We start from the raw sequence: 23,407 nt of genomic DNA on the forward strand, positions 1-23,407 counted from the left end.
ATCATTCTATAACACAACCGTTATGTTGTATTACCTTAGGCTATGTTTAAAAATTAAAAAAAATAAAACTGTTAATATATTACATGTGCCTATTTTGTCTGTTGCTCCCTATTTCAATTACTATAACATATGTTCGTGGTTTCTGATCATTTAAAAAACACATTCATTGTGCCTTCTTTGGCTAGTGCAACTTAAACTCAGATGGGATTTAAAGTCTGAAAAATACGGAAAATATTTTCTCTGAATCATATTTTGAGAAAAAAAAGTTAAGTGGGATAGCAAGTCTTGCAACAGCAAAATAAAATGTAATAAAATTAAAAGACATTCATTGTTGGACTCATACTATTTTGCATTGATAGCATGTTGGGGCTTTAATTTGGAAGAGCTATATAGAGCATAGTGATGGACGGGCAAAAATACTTTCTATATGACATCAAACATTCAATCAATAAGTCTTACTGTGCTCTGAGGCTGTATGTTAGGTCTTTCTAGAGCAATGGTGATGCAGTTGAGGAAGATGAAAACCAGAACTATGTGGTCAAACATTTTGTGAGAACTCACACTTTGGCACCACACACGGAATCTAAATACACAAAAAAAGTGACCCATAAATTTAACTTCATTCGTAACAAATAAATAAGAGAGACAGCTTGAAATATTTTTTTTTTTTTTTAAAAACAAGACTAACCGGTTTTCTGGTGAAAACAAATACAGCGTCCATTCTTCATGTTCTTTGCACCAGCGAGGTTTCATATTGCAAAGCTCTTTCTTGATCACCAAACAAAGAGAACTCTGTATGAGGCAAACATCACATTGCAACTTACTATTAATTTGTGTAACACGTTTGGCTCCCTATTCCAAAACTGTGCGATTATGGCTGATGCCAATACTGTGGCTGGATCAGATGCTGCTTATCTTTTTGTCATCCACCTGTTCAAATGGATTAGACATCTACTAGTGATAAATGAAATTTACAGAAGTATGATTTTTTTCTTTCAATTATACTATTATATTATTGCACCATACTCAATTGAATATAGAGTAACTAACTAGTACCATGGCTTGTTCTGACAAGCTTTGACTCACTGGCTGCTATTAAAATTATTAATTTATTTAGTTTCCAAACCACTTATCCTTATCCCAATGGTCGTTGGGGGTGCTGCAGCCTATCCCAGCAAACTATGGGCACCAGGCGGGGGACATCCTGATTAGGTGGTCAGCCAATCGGAGGGGACAAGGAGAACTATTTGCGCTCACACTCAACCCTAGGAGAAATTTAAAGCGTTTAACCTTGCATATTTTGGAGATGTGGGAGGAAATCGAAGTATCTGGGGAAAACTCCACGAAGTGAGGATCAACCTGGGATTGAACCCCTGACCCCAGAATAGTGAGACCGATATGGTAAGCACTTTTACTCCAGGCCCCCTTCATTAAGGTTAATAGATACCCAATTAATTTGAAGTTCGAAGTTTGGCAGTGATCCCCATTAGTTTTGCATCAGTAGAACACTAACATTCTACAATGTTAGTCTGCGTACCATTGCTTGTACTGCTTAACTTATGTTCATGTTAACATGTCTTTTAAAAGTAAACAAAACAATATTTACATGTATATAAATATAGATATGACAAACAATATGATACATTCGGCTTCTATCTGATCTTGGTATTTCATAACAATGTGTGATCATGTGTTGCATGAAATTGGACTATTCTGAATGAAATAAATTCAACTCAATTAAACTCAACATTGTATCATATAATAATAATTTAATCATAACTAACAATGCTAGTGAGATACGAAAATCCAAACCTCTTTCACAAGACATCAGAAGAAATATATGTATCCACTTGCTACTACTGATACAATGGCCTTTTGTGTACATTTCACATTGCTGTGTAAATTGAGATACTAACTATTTTCATTTAGTGAGCCTTTGAACGTTTCCCAAAGAAAAATATATGGCTGGGTTCATTCAAGGTTGGGAAACAGTAGTAACATCCAAGATAAAATGCTTATCCTGGGACATAGTGAAGGGGTTTCTCCCAGATGACTTTGGGCCAAAGGTGGACTACCCGCTCGACCGGTTAACAGTCCACACGTAGAAATAACAAACCATTTGCACTCACAATCACCTAGCCACTGAGTGGAAATCGATCTCACACTGGCCGCACCACACTACTGACTGCACCAACGGGTGCACCTGTCAGTTATGTGTGCCCCAAATGAGTGAGCAAAAGGAACCTGCTGCTCACATAACCATAGAAACATTTAAGCTGGGAAATTATATGTGCACTGTTGCACAATGTTGCAAGTGCGTACTCACACATGCTCCTGGCTGAATGTGCTCAGCGACAGAAGGGTCAGTATGTCCCTAGGGAGATGGAGGATTGGGTACATTTTACAGCTAACTAAATTCACTTTGCAAGCAATAAGATACATAGGGCATCAACATCCACAATGGATCCATATTCTTTCACGGACTAATAAGTCCACAACAGGTATACACATAGAAGCATTGCATCCAATTATTGATCGGGGAGAAAATTAATGCTCTTTCATTGAGTTTATCCCCAGTGGACGTCCAATCAATTTGAAATGGATAGGAAGCAGCAAATTCATTCATTCATTTTCCGAAATGCTTTGTTCTCAATCGGGTCGCAAGGGGCGCTGGAGCCTATCCCAACTGAAATCAGGCATGAGGCAGGAGACATCCTGAATTGGTGACCAGCCATTTGCAGGGCACAAGGAGATGAACAATAATCCAAGCTCACACTCATACTTTGTATCCAAACAGCCTACCAAGCATGTTTTTAGAAAATTGGAGGAAACTGCAGTTATGCAACCACTTCTGGAACAAATTAATTTTCTAATGATGGTGTAGGCCCTACACCATCATTAGAAAATTAATTTGTTCCAGAAGTGGTTGCATAACTGCAGTTTCCTCCAATTTTCTACACTGTAGGGGTTAACTTGCCTTACTTTGGTGTGGACAAGCGTTGAATTGATTCCCGCTCAATGGCGGTATGATTCTGAGTGCAAATGGTTGTCTGTCTCTCTGCGCCCCATCCCTGACTGGTGACCAGTCTAAGGGAAAATGTGCATTTAGCTCAAAGTCAGCTGGGATTAGATCCCACGCGAGCATGCTAGGTACGTATGATGAACAAAAAAAGGTAGCACTATATTTATTGAAGTACTGCAGGTCTGCTAGAAATTCTATATTCGGTTTGTTGTTTCCTATATATATTTGTCTGACAATAAAAATCCTTAAAGCAAGGACTTTAGATTATCAATAAACAAGGTTTAAAGTGTGTTGAAGTGTAGTGCTTTTCATCAATGTTCAAGCATCTATAGAACAGCAGGGACATACGTATATTTTCAATAAAAGGTTTGGACCGACTGTCCACAGTTCATCGGCTAGCCACCTTGGCCCCATAGTCAGCTAGTTTAGGCTACAGCACCCCCAGGACTCCATTAAGGATGAAGCGGTTCGGAAATCGAATGAATGGATATACACAGTTCAATCGGGAGTGTTTGGATATCTCTAAAACATCTACCTGAAGATTCTCTCATAATAAAGGCTCAGTGTAACTTACGTCATCATCAATGTCATCTTCAGGCAAAGAGTCATCTTTGGAGTCAGTGTTCATGTTGCAATTGTAGGTCATGCTACCCCCATTGCAGTCGCCATACTGAGCCCCAGTGTCAGGGCAGAGAGTGGGGGCCTGAAGCAGCTCAAAAGGCTCTGGATGGATTTTGTTGTCATACCCGCCGACATCAGCGTTGGCATCCACATCATCTTCGTCCTCCCCTCTTTCTCCGGACAACAGACTCTCTCTTTCGCCACTAGTGTCTCTTCTTTTGAGGCTTGGTGCTCTACTTAGGCTATTCCAGCTAGAGCGTCGACTTCCCCACGAGCTTGATCCACGTGGAAGAAGTGGGGACCGCCTTGCAGGACTACAGTGGCTCTGCAGAAACAGAAGTTTTGTGAACTCAAAAAACAAAAAAGCAAAAACATTACCAAACATTGATTTATCTTTTTTTCTTTTTTTTCAAATTCATTTTACAGGATAAAACAATTAAATAGTCTGCAAAAGATAACATACATTATAGTAGTTCTATGGTATTCATCTTTCCACCGTAAATATTATTATTAGTTATTTTATATCTTTTTATTCATTAAAGCATTCATTCATTTTATGAAGGGCTTCAACTTCACAAGGGTTGTGGGGGGTGCTGGAGCCTATCTCAGTTGACTTCGGGCCATAGTCGGTGGTCAACCGATCGCAGGGCGCGAGGAGACGGACAACCATTCACGCTCACCCTCATACCTAGGGGCAATTTAGAGTGTCCAATCAGCCTATCAATGTTTTTGGAATGTGGGAGGAAACTGGAGTAAACAGAGGAAACCCACAAAGGCCTGATGAGAACATGCAAACTCCACACACATGGAATGACCTGAATTTGAACCCAGTACCCGAGAGCTGTGAGGCTGACGTGCTAACCACTCAAGCCGCCGGGCTGCCTATCATCAATCATTCATTCATCTTCCATACCGTCCATTTTGGAGAGGCTTGCAGGGATTTCTGAAGCCTAACCCAGCAGTCTTTGGGCGAAAGGCACACTACACCCCAGACTGGTCACCAGTCACTCGTAGGGCACACAGAGAGACCATACTCACAATCATACGGGAATTGAGCCCGCGCCTGACCGCACTAAAGTCAGGCGAGTAAACCTCTACACCACAAAGTGGCATCAATCATCCTTTTTTATTTTTATTTTATTATCATTATTATTATCATTATTATTATCATTATTATTATCATTATTATTATCATTATTATTATCATTATTATTATTATCATCATTATTATCATTATTATCATTATCATTATTATCATTATCATTATTATCATTATTATCATTATTATCATTATTATCATTATTATCATTATTATCATTATTATCATTATTATCATTATGATTATTATCAATATGATTATTATCATTATGATTATTATCATTATAGAGGTATGACTGTACTGTAAACATCTATAAGTACACTGACTGGTGCAGCCCTCTTCCTGGTTAGGGGTTAGGGTAAGACTTGTTATATAGATTTTTCTCAATTGCTTGTATTTGGATTCTATATAAAAATGTGTGTGACAATTGAACATCCATAAGATTTCATTTGGAAGTTATCTCACCACAGATTTTTGATCACATGTTAAGGCATCCATTGAAGTGGAGCTTCCCCGACGAGACCCTTGGTGGACGGTGTGTGGATCAGAAGGTCCAGCTTCCCCATATTGCAGAATACCCTCTCTTGCCATGACCTGCTCCTCCAGGTAGGATTCTGGGCCCAGAGAACTTTTGGGAGTGGGCATTGGTGTTGCTGCCGTTCGCATGATTATTGGAGGAGCCATTGAACCACGCAGGTCAACATGGCCATTGGTTGTCATCATCAGAGTATACATCTTTAATTCTGTGGAGAGTTTAGGTGACTTTTTTATAAATGCAACAGTGCGGCTAACATGTCATGAGGCATTAGTGAGGATGAACATGAATATATAATAAAAAGTTCACTTACCAGTGTTTCTGAACTGTTCTACATTTTCATCCTCCTCAAAGTTCACTGACGTTTTGTCCTCATCTGACTCTGACCGATTTGCATCACCCTAAGACATACACACTTAGTTTCAAAACTAACACAATTAATTACATTTTTGATTCCATACAATGAATACTAGTTGAAGAGTAGATTTTGGTGACCAAATTCTTAGTTTTTGTGTTAACAAAATAGCAAAGCAAACATAAAAATTCTTTAAACCATCCAACTGCAGTGTCCAAAAACATTGTGTCAACACTGTGCAGATACTGATAAAAAGGACCAAGAAATATATGACTGTTGGCCATCTCCATGACTGGATGTGCACTGTGAGCTTTGGCTCGCACTGTAAGCAGGTTGCAAGAAGATAGGCTGATCATCAATTTTAATATAGTTTGTAATAGCAGTTGAAAGTAATCTTCATCCTTTTTCACCTTTTTGTAAACAGTGATCCCTCACTTGATGTGGACATTTCTGTAATTGTGCACCTGCACCTGTGCCCCTGGAATGGCACAGTTGGGAGTTTATTCACAGCAAGACAAGACCAGAACACCGCACACCGCTGTGATTCAGCGCTAATCAGAAGTTAACATAAATTGTCCTAGGCAATACAAACACAATAAACCCACTTTGGCTAGGTAACTGTTTCTTCGGTCGGGAAGAATGTTGTATGATTGCAGGGAAGAATGGTGTATGATTGCAATATAAACCCTCTTATTTAACAAAGTGAAGACAACTAAATACCATAACCATCTCCCACTATGGTATAGTTCAATCCACAAATGCATTTAACAACTACAATGTTAAACATATTAATATATACGTATGTGACAGTTTCAATCAAAAGTTCATTCATTCCTCTTCCATACCGCGCATCCTTGGAAAACTGTTGGTGGGGTTGCTACAGCCTAACCCAGCTGACTTTGGCAGAAAGGATGACTAAACCCTAGACTGGTCGCCAGTCAGCCATAGGACACACAGAGTGGGAATCGAACCCGTGCCGGTGCACTGAAGTCAGACGGGTGAACCTCTACACCACGAGGCAGCCACTAAGTCAAAATTGAGTTTCAATTTTATTTATTGTGACATTCTTCTGAAAAAGCTTTAGTATTTGCATCTCATTTGCCGGAATTGAGAGTTAATTTGAAAATAAAGAATACAAATATATATAACGACTGATACAACTCTCATTGGAGTGATTCACAACGGAGTGTGAAGAGGCCGGGGTGAGAATCAGCACCTTCAAATCTGAGACTGTGATCCTCAGTAGGAAAAAGGTGGTATGCTATCAGGCATGAGGTCTTTCCTCAAGTGGAGTTTAAGTATCTCGGGATCCTGTTGAGTGAGGGGAGAATGGATCGGCGGGAGATCAACAGGCGAAACGGTGCAACGTTTGCAGTGATGTGGTGTCTGCATTGATTCATCGTAGTGAAGAAGGAGCTATGCGTGAAGGCGAAGCTCTATTTACCAGTCAATCTAGTTACTACCTCATTTATGCTTTGGATACTGAATAAAAAACAAGATCCCAGAGACAAGCGGTCAAATTGAGTTTCCCCCACAGGGTGCAGAGGCTTTCCGTTAGAAATAATGTGAGAAGCTTCGAGCATCTGATTAGGATGCCTCCTGGTCACCTCCCTGTGGAGGTGTTTCGGGCACTGAGGGGAGGTTGTAAGGCCAACAAAGGAAAAGCTAGGGAGATAATGTTTCTTAGCTGGCCAGGAAATGCCTGGGGGGGATCTTCCCGGAAGCTGCTACGTGCCCTGACCTCAGATAAGTGAGAGAAAAGAGAAGACTAGAACAATCAAATGTTAAAATAAGGCAATTTACCTCAGCTTGGAATCCCTCTACCAATATAGCCACCAGCAGGTTGAAAAGCACGTAGTTTCCAAATGTCATCAGAGCGACAAAGTAGAGAGCTGCCCATGGGGATGTGGAGGCCATACCATTGTACAACACTACGTTCCAGTCCTCCTGGGTTAGAATCTGAAAATTCAATAACACAAATTTGGGCACGCATATTGGAACTTGGGAAATAGTCACGTTGCACTGAAATCATTTTCTGGCTCCCAATACTGATTGTGACATCGTGCGGAGAGCTATCGGCCTTACGATAATGTATAATGTGAGAGTTGAATACAACTATATATGTATACTGTGATCCTTCTTCACTTTGCCCAGGCGATATTACGGTGGACACTATAGACCTTGTCCGAAAATAGAGCACTTTGGCTGGTAAGGATGGCGGGATGTCGAGGCGGAGCATCGTGGAAGTTGAGATACCATTTAAGTCTGGGCTGACCTCGTTGCATTTATCCCGAAATAGAGCTCCCTGGATGGCTAATTGATGGTAGAACGACGCAAAGGAGCAAAGTGGAAGTCTAATTTCCCAGTCATTCCCTGGCAACCAATTCAGGGTGTCCGGTAGTTAGCTGGGATAGGCTTCAGCACCCTCTGCGACTCTTGTGAGGATAAGCGATTCAGAAAATGATTGACAGAATTATCTTTTTGAACCATTTGAAGTACGGTGGCTGCCACAATCTTGCTTTGAATGGATTGGATATCTAAGAGTGATAAACTTATTGAAATTCAGAGCAGAAGGAGGTATTGATGTATCTTACAAATCTTGGAAAAAAGACAAATGCACCAAAAAAAAAGATAATGTTTACACTTTTTGAGGATTTATGGGATTTACATTTTGGGATTGTTTCTTTGACTGCCATCATGCAGCAGTACTTCAACTTCTTCCACAAGGGATTACTGTAAGATGACAAGCAAGTTCTGTGAGCATGTGAGTGTGCAGTTTGTGTGTGTGTTTGTGTGTACTCACTTTTTAAACCATTGCCAGAGATAAAAGCATTTAAAAGTAGGACACTGTTCACGATGCAGCATGAAAGCCTTCAACCCACTCAAACCCTGTTGCAGGGAGGTATTTCGCTGTGTTGCGAGCTTGGTTGCATCCATGTGCGTGTTGGTGTGTAACTTTGGATGTTATTGTATTGTGTGTGAGTGTATTGTCCACAAAACTACAGTAAGTATAGAGTACTTTGGTACATGACAGTCAACCATGCATAAATGCTTCTTCAGCATCTCTCTTCCCCGTGCCGCAAAGTGGGACACCATTGGTGTTCTACTGCTGACCGAGAGACTTAACAGTATCTCCTCAGAGGATAGAAAAATGAATCTGAGTGTGCTAGAGAAGTGGTTGCCACGTATAAGAACAATTTACTTGACAGCCTTAGACTAATGAGCAAAGAACTTGCCAAGGAAGCTTGGCTCAGGAGAATCCATCTTATATATGCAAGCACATAAACACGTTTCGCATTTTGACTTTGGATGGCAGGGCAGCACATGTTGACTTTATTGAGGTTCAAATTGATTTATGTTATTTATTTTCAAAGTATGCTTTAAAAAAGCAGTGCCTTAAAAGGTTTCAGAGATAGAACATGCAAGTAGAATGTTTGGATGTCAAGCCATTAAAATACTCTATCTAGACTGAGGGGCTAAAAGAGGTGGTGCATTAAGTTCAAAATGATGGCTCGTACTAGTAGTACGTATAAACTGTATAGAAATTTGGGTATGAAATATGTTAATGGTTCATGGTTTAGTAAAGATCAGCATCACTTTGGATGTGTTTATGATTTTGGATGCCTTTGACATGTTGAGAGGCAAAGGTTGAAGGGAAAAAAATAGATGATCAACATTGGCAGGGCAAAATGTTTGATACAATTTTCAACATTGATAGATGATGCGGGTGTTACTAAAAGATTGGTGTTGGGGTATTTTGCTGTGATTTATGCAAAGTACATTGCAATATAAAGGTCAGAATCTGTCACTACTGCTAAATTTATTCATATAATGTAAATATTTGTACTTAAGTGCAATCAACTGACCTGAAATACGGTGACAATGGCCCACAGTAAAGTGTCAAAATTCTTTCGGTCAGGAATAGTGTCTCCATCATCCGTCTCAAGACTAAATTTGCATCCAAACAGATGCATACCCAGTATGCTAGACAGATTGGGGCAAAAACATGTTACCATCAGCATTGATATCCCTGGTGTTTAATATTGTTATTCTCTTTATCAATACTCACCTAAAGGTGAAGATGAAGAGCATCAGAAGCATACAGAATGTAGCCACATTGTCCATTGTTTTCATCAGGACTACAAGTTGTCTCCTCAGTGCAGGAAGGAAGCGGACCAACTTTAGAACACGAAGCAGACGGAATGTACGCAGGACTGACAACCCACCATCAGCTTGACCAATTATTTCCCACACACTGAGGAAGACAGTAAAATAAAACTATGGGTGTGACAATATACTGTACGGTGGAACAAATTAGATAGTTTACACACAAAGTACTGCTCTACTTACAAAATTTTCAAGTTACGAAAACAATTTTGGAACCAATTAATTTCGTAAGTAGAGGCACAACTGTGATACAATTTTATTGTAGTTTATTTCATTCTAGATGAAACAGTTCTGTACTGACTCATGGGTTCATTATGAGTCGGTCAACACATTATAAAGATGAAAAGAGCAACACCTCACAGCTAATGCCTGACAAGCTGCAAAGCAATGCTTTCAGAGGCGGCCTGTGGTGAAAGTGTCAAGTGTATTTGTAAGAATAAGAACCTCGTTACCTGATGATAACAATGATGCTGTCAAATATGTTGTATGGATTTTTTATGTATCCAAATAGACCAAAAGCTAGCAGCATGAAGCCCATCTCTAAAACAAACATGCTAGTGAAGACGATGTTGCTGATCTCCAGCACATCAGTCAATTCTTCTGGCTACAAGGATGAAAAAATAAAAGTAGGTTAGGAAAAGGGGGATACAAAATCAAGAGCCCTATATGAGAAGTTCATCAATCTTTCCACTATATTACCCAAAGCATGGAAACCCCTTCAGAGTGTGCACCCTAAATCAAGCTACTATCCATCAAGTTCCCGAGTGACAGTCAGGCCCAATCCATCAAATGGAGAAGGAAAGCAGCATTCTATCTACAATGATCTGGTCCACTTCACCCACCGTAGAGTTAGTGAGTTTGATAGCATAATTACGCATGCCATTTTTGAAAGTTTAACAAAGAAGAGTAGAGTTGCCTCAGTTGATCTGGTCCACTTAACCCACCATAGAGTTAGTGATCCAGGAGATTCAAGTGAGGGTCTCGAATCAGGGAACACTATCTATACATCTACTCACTTCAATGCAGAACCCCTTATAAGTTTGATAGCATAATTACACATGCCATTTTTGAAAGTTTAACAAACAAAAGTAAAGTTGCCCCAGTTAGAAAAGTTACAAACTGATCCCATCCTGGCTATTTGGACCTTCCGGTAACAAGTGTATTAAATTTCAGTGTCCCTTACCTGCTCGTGGTACTCTATCCCCATGCTGAGAGTGTTGACAAGAATAGCCGTCATAATGCCCCTGTTAAAGTATTTGCTCTCCACTATTCTCTTCAATTTCTCCCTGAAATTCATCCATGCCCGAAGTGCTCCGTTTTTGTATTGCATCACCCCGTGTCGTCTGCCTCGACCTCTCCCACTTTTCAGATCTCCTCCCTAAAAATTGAACATGAATTGGACATCTATCATTGGTACAATCAAATGGTACTTTGCTATAAAATCATTCACCCCAAATCCCAGTCAAAATGGATTGGATGTCTAGCGCTGTCAATAGCACTGAAATATAAGTGTCCAAACCAGTCCTACCAGTTTAAATCAATTGGTCTACTATCATTGGTAATGGCAGTTTGATAGTAAGCCACTGGCTTTAAGTGACAAAATTAGGCAAGCAAATATTTTTGTCTAATTAAACATATTTTCATTCACTGTTTTTGGGTCACATTCTAACTCATCCCTAAATGTCTTATCTATTTTGACTAGGAGGGGTGAAATAGTGAACATTTATTCATTCGCCTAACCCACACAAGATGGATCAAGAATGGCAGTGAAACAAGAGCATTCAAAGATAGTCTTCCAAGTTTGAATGAAGTAGACCTGTAGCATTGTCTATGGTAGGTAGTGAGTTAAAGACTAAGTAAACCAAAGTGACCTGAAAGAAGTCGTGCTGTCCATCAACTTCTCCCTTGTAACCTTCAAAATCACCCAACTCAAGTTCAATCGTCTCCAAGCTGTGGGCACAGAGAGGGCAGCTCAGTAGTTCCAGGAGCAGAGGACTGGGTACCATGCCTGCCAGCTGGTACAACACATTCTGTTGACCTGCCAAGGAAATGGTGGGAAAGGGTCACACATTGCACAAGGAAGGTAATATGAAGTTTCACTTTTTCTTTTTTTGACGGTTCCATTAGATTTATAAAAATTAGACGAGATTTTTTTTTTTCACTGACTGATCTCGCTTTACCAGGGCAATGTATATACCATTTCAATAAAATATGAACAGAAGCCAAAGTTCCAAGTGTAAGGACTGAGGTAATGATGTAAATATGAATAAATGCACTTTTATTCACCCATGGATTCACAGTTTAAGCGTGACAATGATCACGTAACACCATTAAAAAGGAAATTGCTGTCTACAGCTTTGACCTCAGTCAGTCATTGGAAGCAGATAAGGATGCCATATGATTAGTTGTTTTACCATTTTTATATATATATTTTGTTTTCATCGGGGAGTAAATTATGTGATGCTTGAACTTTGTACCTTCTTTCCATAATCTAATTTAGAAAGTCCAATCCAGATCAAGTACTTAGACATCCAGGGTGGATTTTTATTCTTTATTTATGGTCGTTTGTTTGTTTGGGGGGTTAGCCAAAGTAGAAGTTTGTCTTACAATAGCTGCATCAGTACAGGAGGCCCTGCAATAAGCTAATCACGCTATTTAAAGAGATCACAGCAAAAAGCCACCACACACTGAGCGACTAAACAACAATTGCTGACAAATTGCAGTCACTGACACCCTGCCAGAAAATGAGTCGTATTAAATAAGAAACCCAATAAAACTGTTCCTATAAGATTACTTTGCGAGGCTGGAAAAGAGTTTTCAGCCCAAGATTATAGGACAAAGAAACCTTCTAAATGTTAGAAAAAGGAGCAATTCAATAACAATCCAGAACTGCATTTAGAACAAATTGTGTTTTTCTGCTTTAGATCATCTCTACATGAATGTTTTTGTGTTTCTGTGTTTGAGTATCTTCTTACTGTGCTGTCCCACCAGCTGGTAGAGCTTGTTCAGTTTTTCTGTGTGCTCAGATGTGGAATGGTTAGGCGGCTGCTGATCTGGACTGTGACCACCTTGCTGGGAATGAGGTGGCGGTGTTTTGCTGCTGTAGCTGCAGACAAATGGTGGCAGAATGGTAGGGTAATTCATCCCTCCATTTACTCTCCTGAGCAAGGCCCCCATGCCTTGGGTGACACCTGATTGATTTCCTCCACTGCTATTTCCATTTGTAGTTCCTTTACTAACAGGAAGTGACTTCATCTCCAGTTCCACTGCTTCTCCAACACCTCCATCTCCAGCCAAGAGCTCGGCACTTGCAACACTGCTCACGTGCTGCCCCCCATTGGGGAACCGACAGTGCTGGTGCTGATGGTGCTGCAACAAGTTGTGTATTGGCCTCAACCACAAAGCGCTACCTGGACCAGAACCCCTGCTAGAGCCATGGCCATGTCCATTACCTCCACTGTTACTTCCTCCACCACTGCCGTTAGGATTCACCTTTTTACGACGTTTACTGGTAAAAAGAAGAAAAAAAATGAAAGAACATAGATCGTTCTCAATATCATGAACACATTACTTAGTATATCTTTAAGCAATGCTAGAACGAACAGATTTTTTTACTCCCCTCCAAATTGAAATTCTAGTGTTTTAATCAATTTATTCATTTTCCAAGCGGCTTAACTTTACGAAGGTCACGGCTGCGGGAGCCTATCCCAATTAAGTAGGTTGGGTGTAGTGATATATCGATATGGTAATATTTTGTGGGACTTTGTATCCCAATAGTTATTAAATAGGCTCCAGCCCAGATTTGCTATATTGTTTTGTGTTGGTTTGACAGAACAACCACTGTGTTGCTATCAAAATGACCCACTAGAACATTTTCTATACCTTAATCGTGTCTATGTTAGCTCATCATCTACAATTGGTGGCACTAGACAAACAATTAATTCTGAGATGGGTTGGAATAAACACTTCAAACCGACTCTACGTGTACTAAATGTATTAAATTCAAAGTGAAAGGAGAAAAATATCTTATTTTTCTGTTTGCTATTTCCATTATAGAACATCTCTCATCTCTGACCTCATTTTCTGAACTGCTTTACCCTAAATAGGGTCGGAGGGGGTGCTCTAGCCTAGTCGAGCTGACTCCGGGGCAGAGGTGGGGTACACCCTGAATCGGTGGCCAGCCGATCGCTGGGCACAAGAGACAAATAACCATTCACGCCCACACCCATACCTAGGGGCAATTTAGTGTCCAATCAGCCGACCAAGCATGTTTTAGGAAAGTGGGAGGAAACCAGAGCACCCGGAGGAAACCCACGCTGGCCCGGGAAGAACATGCAAACTCCACACAGGTGGACGTGACCTGGATTTGAACCCAGTACCCCAGAGATGAAAGGCCGACGCGCTAACCACTCACTTCAACAGGCCGCCCTGTAGAATATCATAAGTTGGTTTCCCGACCCAAGTCATGAGATAATTGTTATAGTGAGCCATGTAAAGCAAATCAGAGTTTACCAACCCTAGTTTTGATAACAAACATTCATTTAAGAATTACAGCTTCAATGGTACATTTACTAAAAGTTTAGTCTTTTAAGAAATTATATGTTTCCCATAACACACAGCCCATATCTGACCTGTGCCATCCTGAATATATCCTTTGCACTCTACGTGTTAACTTCCGGTAAAGATGACTGATGTAACGCAGCATCTCCTCATAGCATGAGCCAGGTTCACTATAACTGGCAAGCGTGGAATCATTGGACATATAGCGAGCACGCTGCTCCCTCATAAGTGCATTCTCCCGTTGCTTTGTCTCTGAGAACTGGGTGGCTATGACCACGAGGCACAAGTTGATCATGAAGAAAGATCCCACCTGGTTGGAAAGGTAAAAAGAAGGTCTCAACTTAACAAGATTTATTAAGACATCTGTCACTTCCTTAAAATAATGAAATTATAGGATTTATTATCTGTTGACTGGTCAAAAGTGTTACGAATGTAAATAGTATTAGGGCGTACAATTAATTAAGATTTTTAGTGTTTACTTATTGATGAATATATTATCATTCAAGCTTGATAGTGATGCTGCAGAACACAAAATGAAGAAGGTTTTGAAGAGGAAGTAAGTAATTAATTCATTGGCTTGTATGACATGTCATGAGTGCTAATTATCAAGGAGGAAGAAATGTGATATGCAAGCTCTGAGATGTAACAATTTCCTATGATGTTTTTCCTTTTCCCTAAAATGTATCGTTTGTTTTTTTTCTGCAACCAGATAAAGGAGACGATTTTCTTGGCCCAAATTTCTTTTGCTTCTATTGCATAACAAGTACTTCTACATCAAACGGCATGAAGACGACAAGCTCATAGAGCACTGAAAAAATATCGTTTAAGTGTGGATCTTTGAAAAGCTACACAAGAGCATGATAAAGGAAATTAAAAATGGGGGGAAAAAAAACATGGTGAAGCAGAAGGGAGCTGTGCGCATAGCACAGCTTAGAAAGGTTATTCTGGGTTTCAGAAAGAAGAAGTGAACACAAGCACTTCGTCTAGGAGAAACATGTCAAATATATGCAAAGTGGGCAAGATTTCAAATCCCAGTAGTGCAGACTGTACAGAGCCAAGTGAAACGAATGGTATTAAAGCAATGCATGTGAACTTCTGCTTGTGCTGAGCAAAAATATTTGTGTCTGTTTAATTGACGCAATGATATTGGTAACATTCGGTCTGCTAATCTGTGAAGTCACTTTGTAAAAAGACTTCACCTTGGTTTGGTTTTCTTTTGTGGGTTTAGTTAAGATAAATTAGAATGGCAAAAAGGTAAAGAAAGCAAACACAATTTGACTAGGTAATTAGCAGTATCTTTTTTTTAACATAAATTAATAAAGAAAGTTTTTACTTACAATGATGAGCAGTATAAAATATATAAAATTGTAGAATGAATGAGCATCCATGACATAGTACATGATATCAACCCATCCTTCCAGTGTGATGACCTGGTTGAGACAGAGAATTGAGGAAGGAATATGAATTAGCCTGAGTACACAAAAATTACTTGGACTTAGTAGCTTAAAGCTTTGAATCTGCACTTTTTTTTGCCTTCAGTTAATATCTGCACAAGTTCAGATGTATCAAAAAATTGACACAGCTTCTTGCCAGAGTCAGAGTTCTAATGAGCACTTGGGATGCTGACACCTGAAATCAGTCGCTGAGCTCAGCCAAGCCGATAACACGCTCATGCCTCACTATTTACAACTCAGCTTGTTTCTCACATTACAGCCAAACCTACCTTGGCCATGTTAACACTATTGTGAGGAAAAATATATAAGGCTTCATACCAAACACCAACCATTAAGCCATATACTGTAATCAAAATTGATTAACTGTTTATAATTAATTCATTAATTAATTCCCAATCCACTCACTCGCTCACTCACTCACTCGCTCACTCGCTCACTCGCTCACTCGCTCACTTGCTCACTCGCTCGCTCGCTCGCTCACTCACTCACTCACTCACTCACTCACTCACTCACTCACTCACTCACTCACTCACTCACTCACTCACTCACTCACTCACTCACTCACTCACTCACTCACTCACTCACTCACTCATTCATTCATTCATTCATTCATTCATATTCTGAAATGCTTAGAGTGGCGGTGGGTGCTTGAGTCTATTCCAGCTAATCAATGGGCGCCAGGCAGGGGACACCCTGAATCGGTGGTCAGCCAATCGCAGGGCACAAGGAGAATCTCAACGAGTCACGCTCAAACCCATCCCTATGAACAATTTAGAATGTTCAAGCAGCCGACCATACATGGTTTTGGGATGTGGGGGGAAACCGGAGCACCCGCTGAAAACCCCTGTGAGCCCGAGGAGAACAGACCTGGGATCGGACCCTCTACCCCAGAATGGTGAGGCCAATGTGCTACCCACTTACACACCGGGCTGCCTGTTTATAAGTATTTCATTGTATTTATTCCATAACTAAAAGGAATATATTAAGAAGAATGCATCAAAATCTGTTTTGTCAGGTGAGCAGCATAAAGAGAAAAATTAACAAAATACTGGGTGGGTGGATGATTCTGATTGAATAACAATTTTATAAAAAAAATCTCAGATAAGTGTTCACACTGATCTCATCTATGACCCAATTTCACATCACAACTACTTTAAAACATTTACTGTATTATCATCCAACAATAAATGACTTACTTTCATCCTTTCTTACCTGGAAAATAGCAATCCAAGCATAACCGATGTTGTCAAAGTTGACAGCTCCCTTGTGAGGGTTGTGATCCCCAGCTTGGCACACATTGTAGTACTGGTTCCAATTAACACATCCATTTACACTGGCCCCTCCCAGTGTTGGGACAAGTCCAATAACATCTGAACTTTGATGAGGTGCTGGTAAATGGCACTCAGTCTTGGCCTCCGTGTAGACTGGAACATCTTTGCAACGAAGCATCCCGTTTTCACGAGGTGCCGAGCAGATAAACGGGCTGTCTTCGCCATCTTCTGACATGTAGTAGGGGCTGATTGACAAATTATATTTTCTAGACGAACAGACAAAGAAATAAATAGTGAAAATAATATTCACAAATGTAATTGACAAATATGGTAACAAAATATCAATATTGATGTATGTAAATTTTAGGAGGTAACAAATTAATCTAGGCAGTCTGGAAACTATCGTCATTTTCTAGACTATAAAACTGCTTTTACCCTGCTGCTTACACATAAATGGATTTATACAAATATGGACTTATACATAAGATGGACTTATACATATATGGACTTATGCATATATGGACTTATACATATATGGACTTATACATATATGGACTTATACATATATGGACCTATACATATATGGACTTATACATATACGGACTTATACATATACGGACTTATAAATATACGGACTTATAAATATATGGACTTATACATATATGGACTTATACATATATGGACTTATACATATATGGACTTATACATATATGGACTTATACATATATGGACTTATACATATATGGACTTATACATATATGGACTTATACATATATGGACTTTTTTCCACAAGAAAACACGATCACTTTGAAAATTCTGAAGGTGATCAGTGAGTGTTACAACTACTCTTGAAGGAGGAATGTTTTACATTTTATCACAAGACTGGATGACTTACGTTCTGATATTCCCTCCCATGAAGCAGCGGTTGCGCAGAAGTCCTGCCCACAGCTGGACCCCAACAATGCCAAAGATGAAAAAGACGAAGAAGCAGAGGAGGAGGACATTCCCTAACATAGGAAGGGTGTCCAACAGTAGTGTCACCAAGATTCTCATACCTAGATAATTGGAAATGAAATGTCAGTCCAATGATCTAATGATCTTGTGTATTTAAACATGAGTGAACACAAACAGATTTTCATAATATTTGTGGCCAAGTGTACACCTTTATAGCAGGAAATAGTCATGTATTCTGAACTCAACTGTATCTCTTTGGCCAAAGTAATGGCAAAGAATGACAAAAGAGAATGTGACAGTGTGTGACATAATTGTTTCCTCGGGTATCTAAATTCATGTTCCCGGTGGCTGGTATTACTTAAGCGCAAGCTTCAATCTCAGCATGTCTAGTGTGGTTATCATCATCAAAATAAAAAGGCAGGGCCTACAGTGTACACCATAAGAAACCCTCTTTTTTGGCAGTATTTCTGAATAACTTCTTTGATCAATAAATTCAGTCTTCTACAATCATTTGACCAGCAATCATTCTATTTTACAATTTAGCTAAAGGGACTTGTCTATTCGATTAATTAACATTTTTCAAAATTCAATAGATGAAGATCTATTCAGAAATTGTTATAATTAGTTACCAAACGCCCATGTAATATGTAATCATTGAAATTTGATGATAGTGATGATTGTAATTAAGGCAAGGGATGGGCAAGCCAGTGCTCAAGGGCCACAGTGTGTGCAAGTTTTTGTTCCAACCAATCCAGCACAGACAGTTTAAACATTGGGATTTCTACTGAAACAAGAAGCACCTGACTGAAATCTACTGATTGCCCTTCCAAGATATCAGATTTGTGCAAAGGTTTCTTATTCAGAGATTAGAACGAAAACCCACACACACCACAGGACCTTTGCACAATAGTTTGCCCAACCCATATTTCTTACATTGCACATTCAATCCATTTTAATCTGGAGGTCCTGGAAGCAATCAAATGCTGATGATCCGTTGTCTCTGAATCAAACCACCTCCGAGCGGGAATTGATCCCACACTTGCCTGTATCGAAGCCAGGCGAGTGAACCTCTACATCCTCAGGTGGCCTTATTATGTTGTTATATTTTTATTTGTATGTTTTTAATCGGCCTCATGGCTCTGGGGTCCTGGGTTCAAATCAATGTCACCTGTCCACCTGTGTGGAGTTTTCAAGGTTTCCTCAGGCCTGTGTGGGTTCTCTTTGGGTACTCTGGTTTCCTCCTGCATTCCAAAAACATGCATGGTAGGCCGATTGGACATTCTAAATTGCTCCGAGGTAGAAGTGTGAGCGTGAATGGTTGTCCGTATCCTTGTGCTCTGCAATGGCTGGGCGCCGATTCAGGGTGTTGTCCCTTGCCTCTTAGTGAAGATAAAGCGGTTCAGAAAATTTAAGAATGAATGTTTTTAATTATCCCCGTTGTGAAATACATGCAGGCAACAATCATGCCACAATTGGAGGTCTAATGGGTACAAAATAATTGAGTTTAATTGAATGCTTTTATTGTTTTTTCCAAGTCTAATGGAATTTAAAGCTTCCATATGAAGTGCACAATACATAATAAATAAAGTGTAATATTGCATAAGTAAATAAATATACAATACATAAGGAATAAATAAATTGTCAACATAATAAGTAATGGGCTGCCATTTTCTCTTAGGCTGCAGGTTTGAGGCCAGTGTTGTATATGTTTGTGATTTTAAAGAAATGTATGAAGGTTAAAAAAAACTGTTTGCCATTGTTTGATTATCTTTGATTTTTCTTTGGCCAGTATTTAATACTACACCACTAATTCAAATTGACTCTGTAGCTAATTAAGTTGTAAATTTGTCCAATGCATTCATCACAAAAATGAAAAGGCTATTTTCTAGCTGCCAATTGGATGTTTGAGAGGGGAGCTAACAAGTAAACACAGGAGAGAAGTTCGTGGATGAGGATGTTACAAATAAAGAAGAGAGATTTAACGAGCGAATCAGTGGAAGACTTGCAAACATGACAAACACAGCATGCACTGCTCACTGTAACTAAGCCACAGAGGGAAAACACATTAACATCTGTCTAATGATGGCAAGTTCTCATCTCTTTAAACAGAAAGGCAAAAAGAACAGAAACAGAGTGGAAGTGAAATGGTTAGAGGCAAACAAAGACTAAGTGTGTTTATAAGTAGTGGTGGCGGGAAAGGGTTTGAAATAATTAATGTCTTAATGACAATTGAAAGAGGACAAGAGTGAAAAATGTGATTCAATGTGAGACACAGAGAAAGTAGGCTGTACGGAGGATTGTGAACATCTGCACGTTTTTTTTTTCGTTTTGTTCTGGTTGTGTGTGCCTTTCAGGAAACAAGCATTTTGGTCCTCAGGGCAGGAGTGTGCCAGTCTGTATCTGCCCTGACCTTGAATATGCTCAAAGCAAAGAATTAGCTTGCCTACTTGTCACCCCTTTCTGATCCCCAGGCTAGAAACAAAGCCCACTTCCTCCAGGGAAACACACTAAGCAAGGTTTCACCGTACAAATTTTGCTTCACATTGTTCATACCCACCACAAATATTCTCCAAAGAGCAACTATTGGCTAAATGATACGCTTTCAGGTAGAACAAGCAACTATTGGCTAAAACATCCACTCCCTGTGGATGAAAAACAAACCTCTAGTATGTGCCCATGTGGTTAAGATTAATACCTGCAAAGAAACCTAAAAATCAGCCATACTTTGTAATTTGGGGTGTTTGGACTCGCAAAATGTAAGGTGTTCATGTAATATATACATATAATAGGATTGATTAAAAACCTAAACTGGTGGCCATTCAATTGGAGGGCCCGTCTACCATGCATGTTTTTGGAATGTGAGGGGGAAACCTGGAGAAAACCCACCCAGACTCAGGAAGAACATGCTCATCCACACAACAGGACCGACCTGGATTTGAACCAAAGACCGCCCTTTTTCATTCTTCATATATTTATAACTATTTCAATTTTTTTTACATTTTAATTGATCTTAAAATTGTCTTCTATCTATTTTATTGTATTTAACGATTCATATATATAATTATATTTCATGATTTTTTTATTTAGGGTTCTCTCATTTGTAGTTGTATTTTTCAAATTCACTTTATGTTTCTCTTTGTATTATTATCTATTTTATGTACTTCTGTATTCCATTCTTGGTGTGTATTTGTTGACTTGTTCACTGCCATTGACACCAGTAAATGTTCAATAAATTTGCCTGTAGTTGGCAGCAATCGAACAATCGCTTCAGTCGCTGCCAGCCTGCTAGGCAATTGGAGGATAAATGTCTATCACCCCAAACGACAACTAACAAATCAGGTGGTATAATATGGTAAAATGTCACTGAGCTTTTTTGTACAATATTGAATCAAGTAAATCTGTACATAAAAGGTATTGTGACCTGCTTCAGCAAATGTTCAAACATGGAACTTACTTGGCACTCTGTTGATGGCTCGTAGAGGCCTCAGGACACGTACAGTACGAATGGCTGAGAAACTGGCATTCTGTCCATCCAGCGAGTACTCCAATACACTAAAAATACAGATAGAGGAATGTTATCTATGTTATTCACTTTGAACACAAGCTGACATTACTAAAATAAAAATAGGCTTATATTTTAATAAGGGCTTAAAGGATGTAGTATTTGTTGAGATAGCTTTTGACATGTCATAGTTGTATTTTTAATTTGTTTTGTTCATTTTCCATCTAAAATGGTCCGGCCCATGTGAAATCAAGTTGACGTTAAAGCGGCCCGCGAACCAACCCGAGTCTGACACCCTTGCCTTAGTCCAATTACCCTACCATGCATGTCTTTAGAATGTGGGAGGAAACAGGAGTACTCAGAGGAAACCCACACAGGCCGGGGGAGAACATGCAAACTCCACACAGATGGACATGACCTGGATTTGAACCCTAGAGCTGAGGCCGACGCGCTAACCACTCGCGTCACCGGGTCGCATTTAGTATTTACAAACACAGTAGATTTTGAGTGTTAACTCTATTTTGCTAGTGTCTTGATGGAATTTTTTAAATTGTTCACAAGCATGACTGCTTGGTTGGATAATGTTGAGGCCTACCGTTAGCATTAGTCAGAGGCATACAAACAAACAGTTGCTTTTATACAAACCCCCAGAAGAAAATATGCCAGAAGGGTAAAACACTGCATGTGTTTTGTATGAGTTACGCTTGTGTGTTTAAAAAAATAAACAGGGACACACCACTGTCATTCAGTCATAAGTGATAACTAACAGTTTTAAATTTGGGGTTAGGAGTGAATAACATTTTGGGACACCCACCCAGCCATGACGATGACAAAGTCCAGCTGGTTCCATTTGTCGCCAAGGTAACAGTTGCTGCCAAAAATCCCTAGAGCCACCATCTTGATGATCATTTCCACCGCAAAGAAAGCAAATATACAATCATCCAAAACCTGATGGGAAAACAGACAAAACAGGAGTAGGAGTTTGTTTTACATATTGATAATATATGAAGTTAGACAGTTAGTATTGTCATGATATGTAGGATATTTTCTTTTTTAACTACAAAGCATATTAAACAAATCGCATAAGAGAAGAAGTAGGAAAGGGTGGATAGAGGTCTTGTTGTTCTGAGCCATCTTTTTATGGCAGAATATTAAATTTCTAACCAAAATGTAATATTTATTATATATTTAGAATCACTTTTCTTGGCCTCTTGCCTTTGAACATTACAATCAGACCATACATGATTTATCGGTATGATAAACCATAGGGCTGCAATTCGTCTTAATCAATTTTAAGAGACTAATCTCTATCACAATTCTTCATTTTACAGTGGCATTTTAAGTCTTTTTGCTTGTAGTCTTATGGGAATAGATTTTGACGAGGCCTAAATGTTTTCTCCTGATGTTTTTTTTTCTTTTTTTTTCAGGATAACTCAAAGGAAGTCTTGACAGTGCAAGACGTGCAATCCATTTGAAGTGGGAATTCTTACTTTGGTTGAAATGCCACTGCTCCCACTGCAAATGGATTGGACATCTACAAGTAATAAATTATTGATAATCTCATTTAATTTCACAGCAAAAGGATTGCAAAGAGCCACATCATCAATAATTTACAAACCTGGAGAATGCGGCACCACTCTGACAGACATGTGACATCCTCACAAGGCCGGAACATCCCCAGAGTGACACAGTTGAGGAGGATCACCAACATGGACACGTGTTCGAACCATGTACATGAAGGAGTTAAGGTTCAAATGTGAAAACTTTGACAGTACCAACCATTAAAAAAATGTCAGCTAAGATTTAGATCAAATGCTCAATGAAATTTGAAATACCTTCCAGCTAAGACAAAAAGAAGACGAAGACA

At 39.4% G+C, this 23,407-nt stretch overlaps 1 protein-coding gene across 2 annotated transcripts in view; it reads right to left on the reverse strand.

The window, feature by feature from the left end:
• Nucleotides 1–23,265, reverse strand: part of cacna1ha (calcium channel, voltage-dependent, T type, alpha 1H subunit a) — a 46,300-nt gene extending 23,035 nt beyond the window's left edge. For both annotated transcript variants that reach the window (XM_077734905.1, XM_077734904.1), the window contains exons 1-19: nt 23,159–23,265; nt 22,355–22,488; nt 21,493–21,590; nt 17,980–18,139; nt 17,026–17,350; nt 15,697–15,789; nt 14,431–14,669; nt 12,775–13,307; nt 11,671–11,837; nt 10,983–11,177; nt 10,252–10,403; nt 9,702–9,887; nt 9,499–9,616; nt 7,436–7,591; nt 5,591–5,678; nt 5,208–5,485; nt 3,597–3,968; nt 689–792; nt 460–583 (exon numbers count right to left, since the gene is read on the reverse strand). In XM_077734905.1, the coding sequence (XP_077591031.1) occupies nt 460–583; nt 689–792; nt 3,597–3,968; nt 5,208–5,485; nt 5,591–5,678; nt 7,436–7,591; nt 9,499–9,616; nt 9,702–9,887; nt 10,252–10,403; nt 10,983–11,177; nt 11,671–11,837; nt 12,775–13,307; nt 14,431–14,669; nt 15,697–15,789; nt 17,026–17,350; nt 17,980–18,139; nt 21,493–21,590; nt 22,355–22,488; nt 23,159–23,251 (3,615 nt within the window). In that variant the 5' untranslated portion in view covers nt 23,252–23,265. The remainder of the gene's footprint in view (nt 1–459; nt 584–688; nt 793–3,596; nt 3,969–5,207; nt 5,486–5,590; nt 5,679–7,435; nt 7,592–9,498; nt 9,617–9,701; nt 9,888–10,251; nt 10,404–10,982; nt 11,178–11,670; nt 11,838–12,774; nt 13,308–14,430; nt 14,670–15,696; nt 15,790–17,025; nt 17,351–17,979; nt 18,140–21,492; nt 21,591–22,354; nt 22,489–23,158) is intronic.
• Nucleotides 23,266–23,407: the final 142 nt, after the last annotated feature.

The sequence above is a fragment of the Stigmatopora nigra genome, chromosome 15 (assembly GCF_051989575.1).
Source record: "Stigmatopora nigra isolate UIUO_SnigA chromosome 15, RoL_Snig_1.1, whole genome shotgun sequence".
Taxonomy (NCBI): domain Eukaryota; kingdom Metazoa; phylum Chordata; class Actinopteri; order Syngnathiformes; family Syngnathidae; genus Stigmatopora; species Stigmatopora nigra.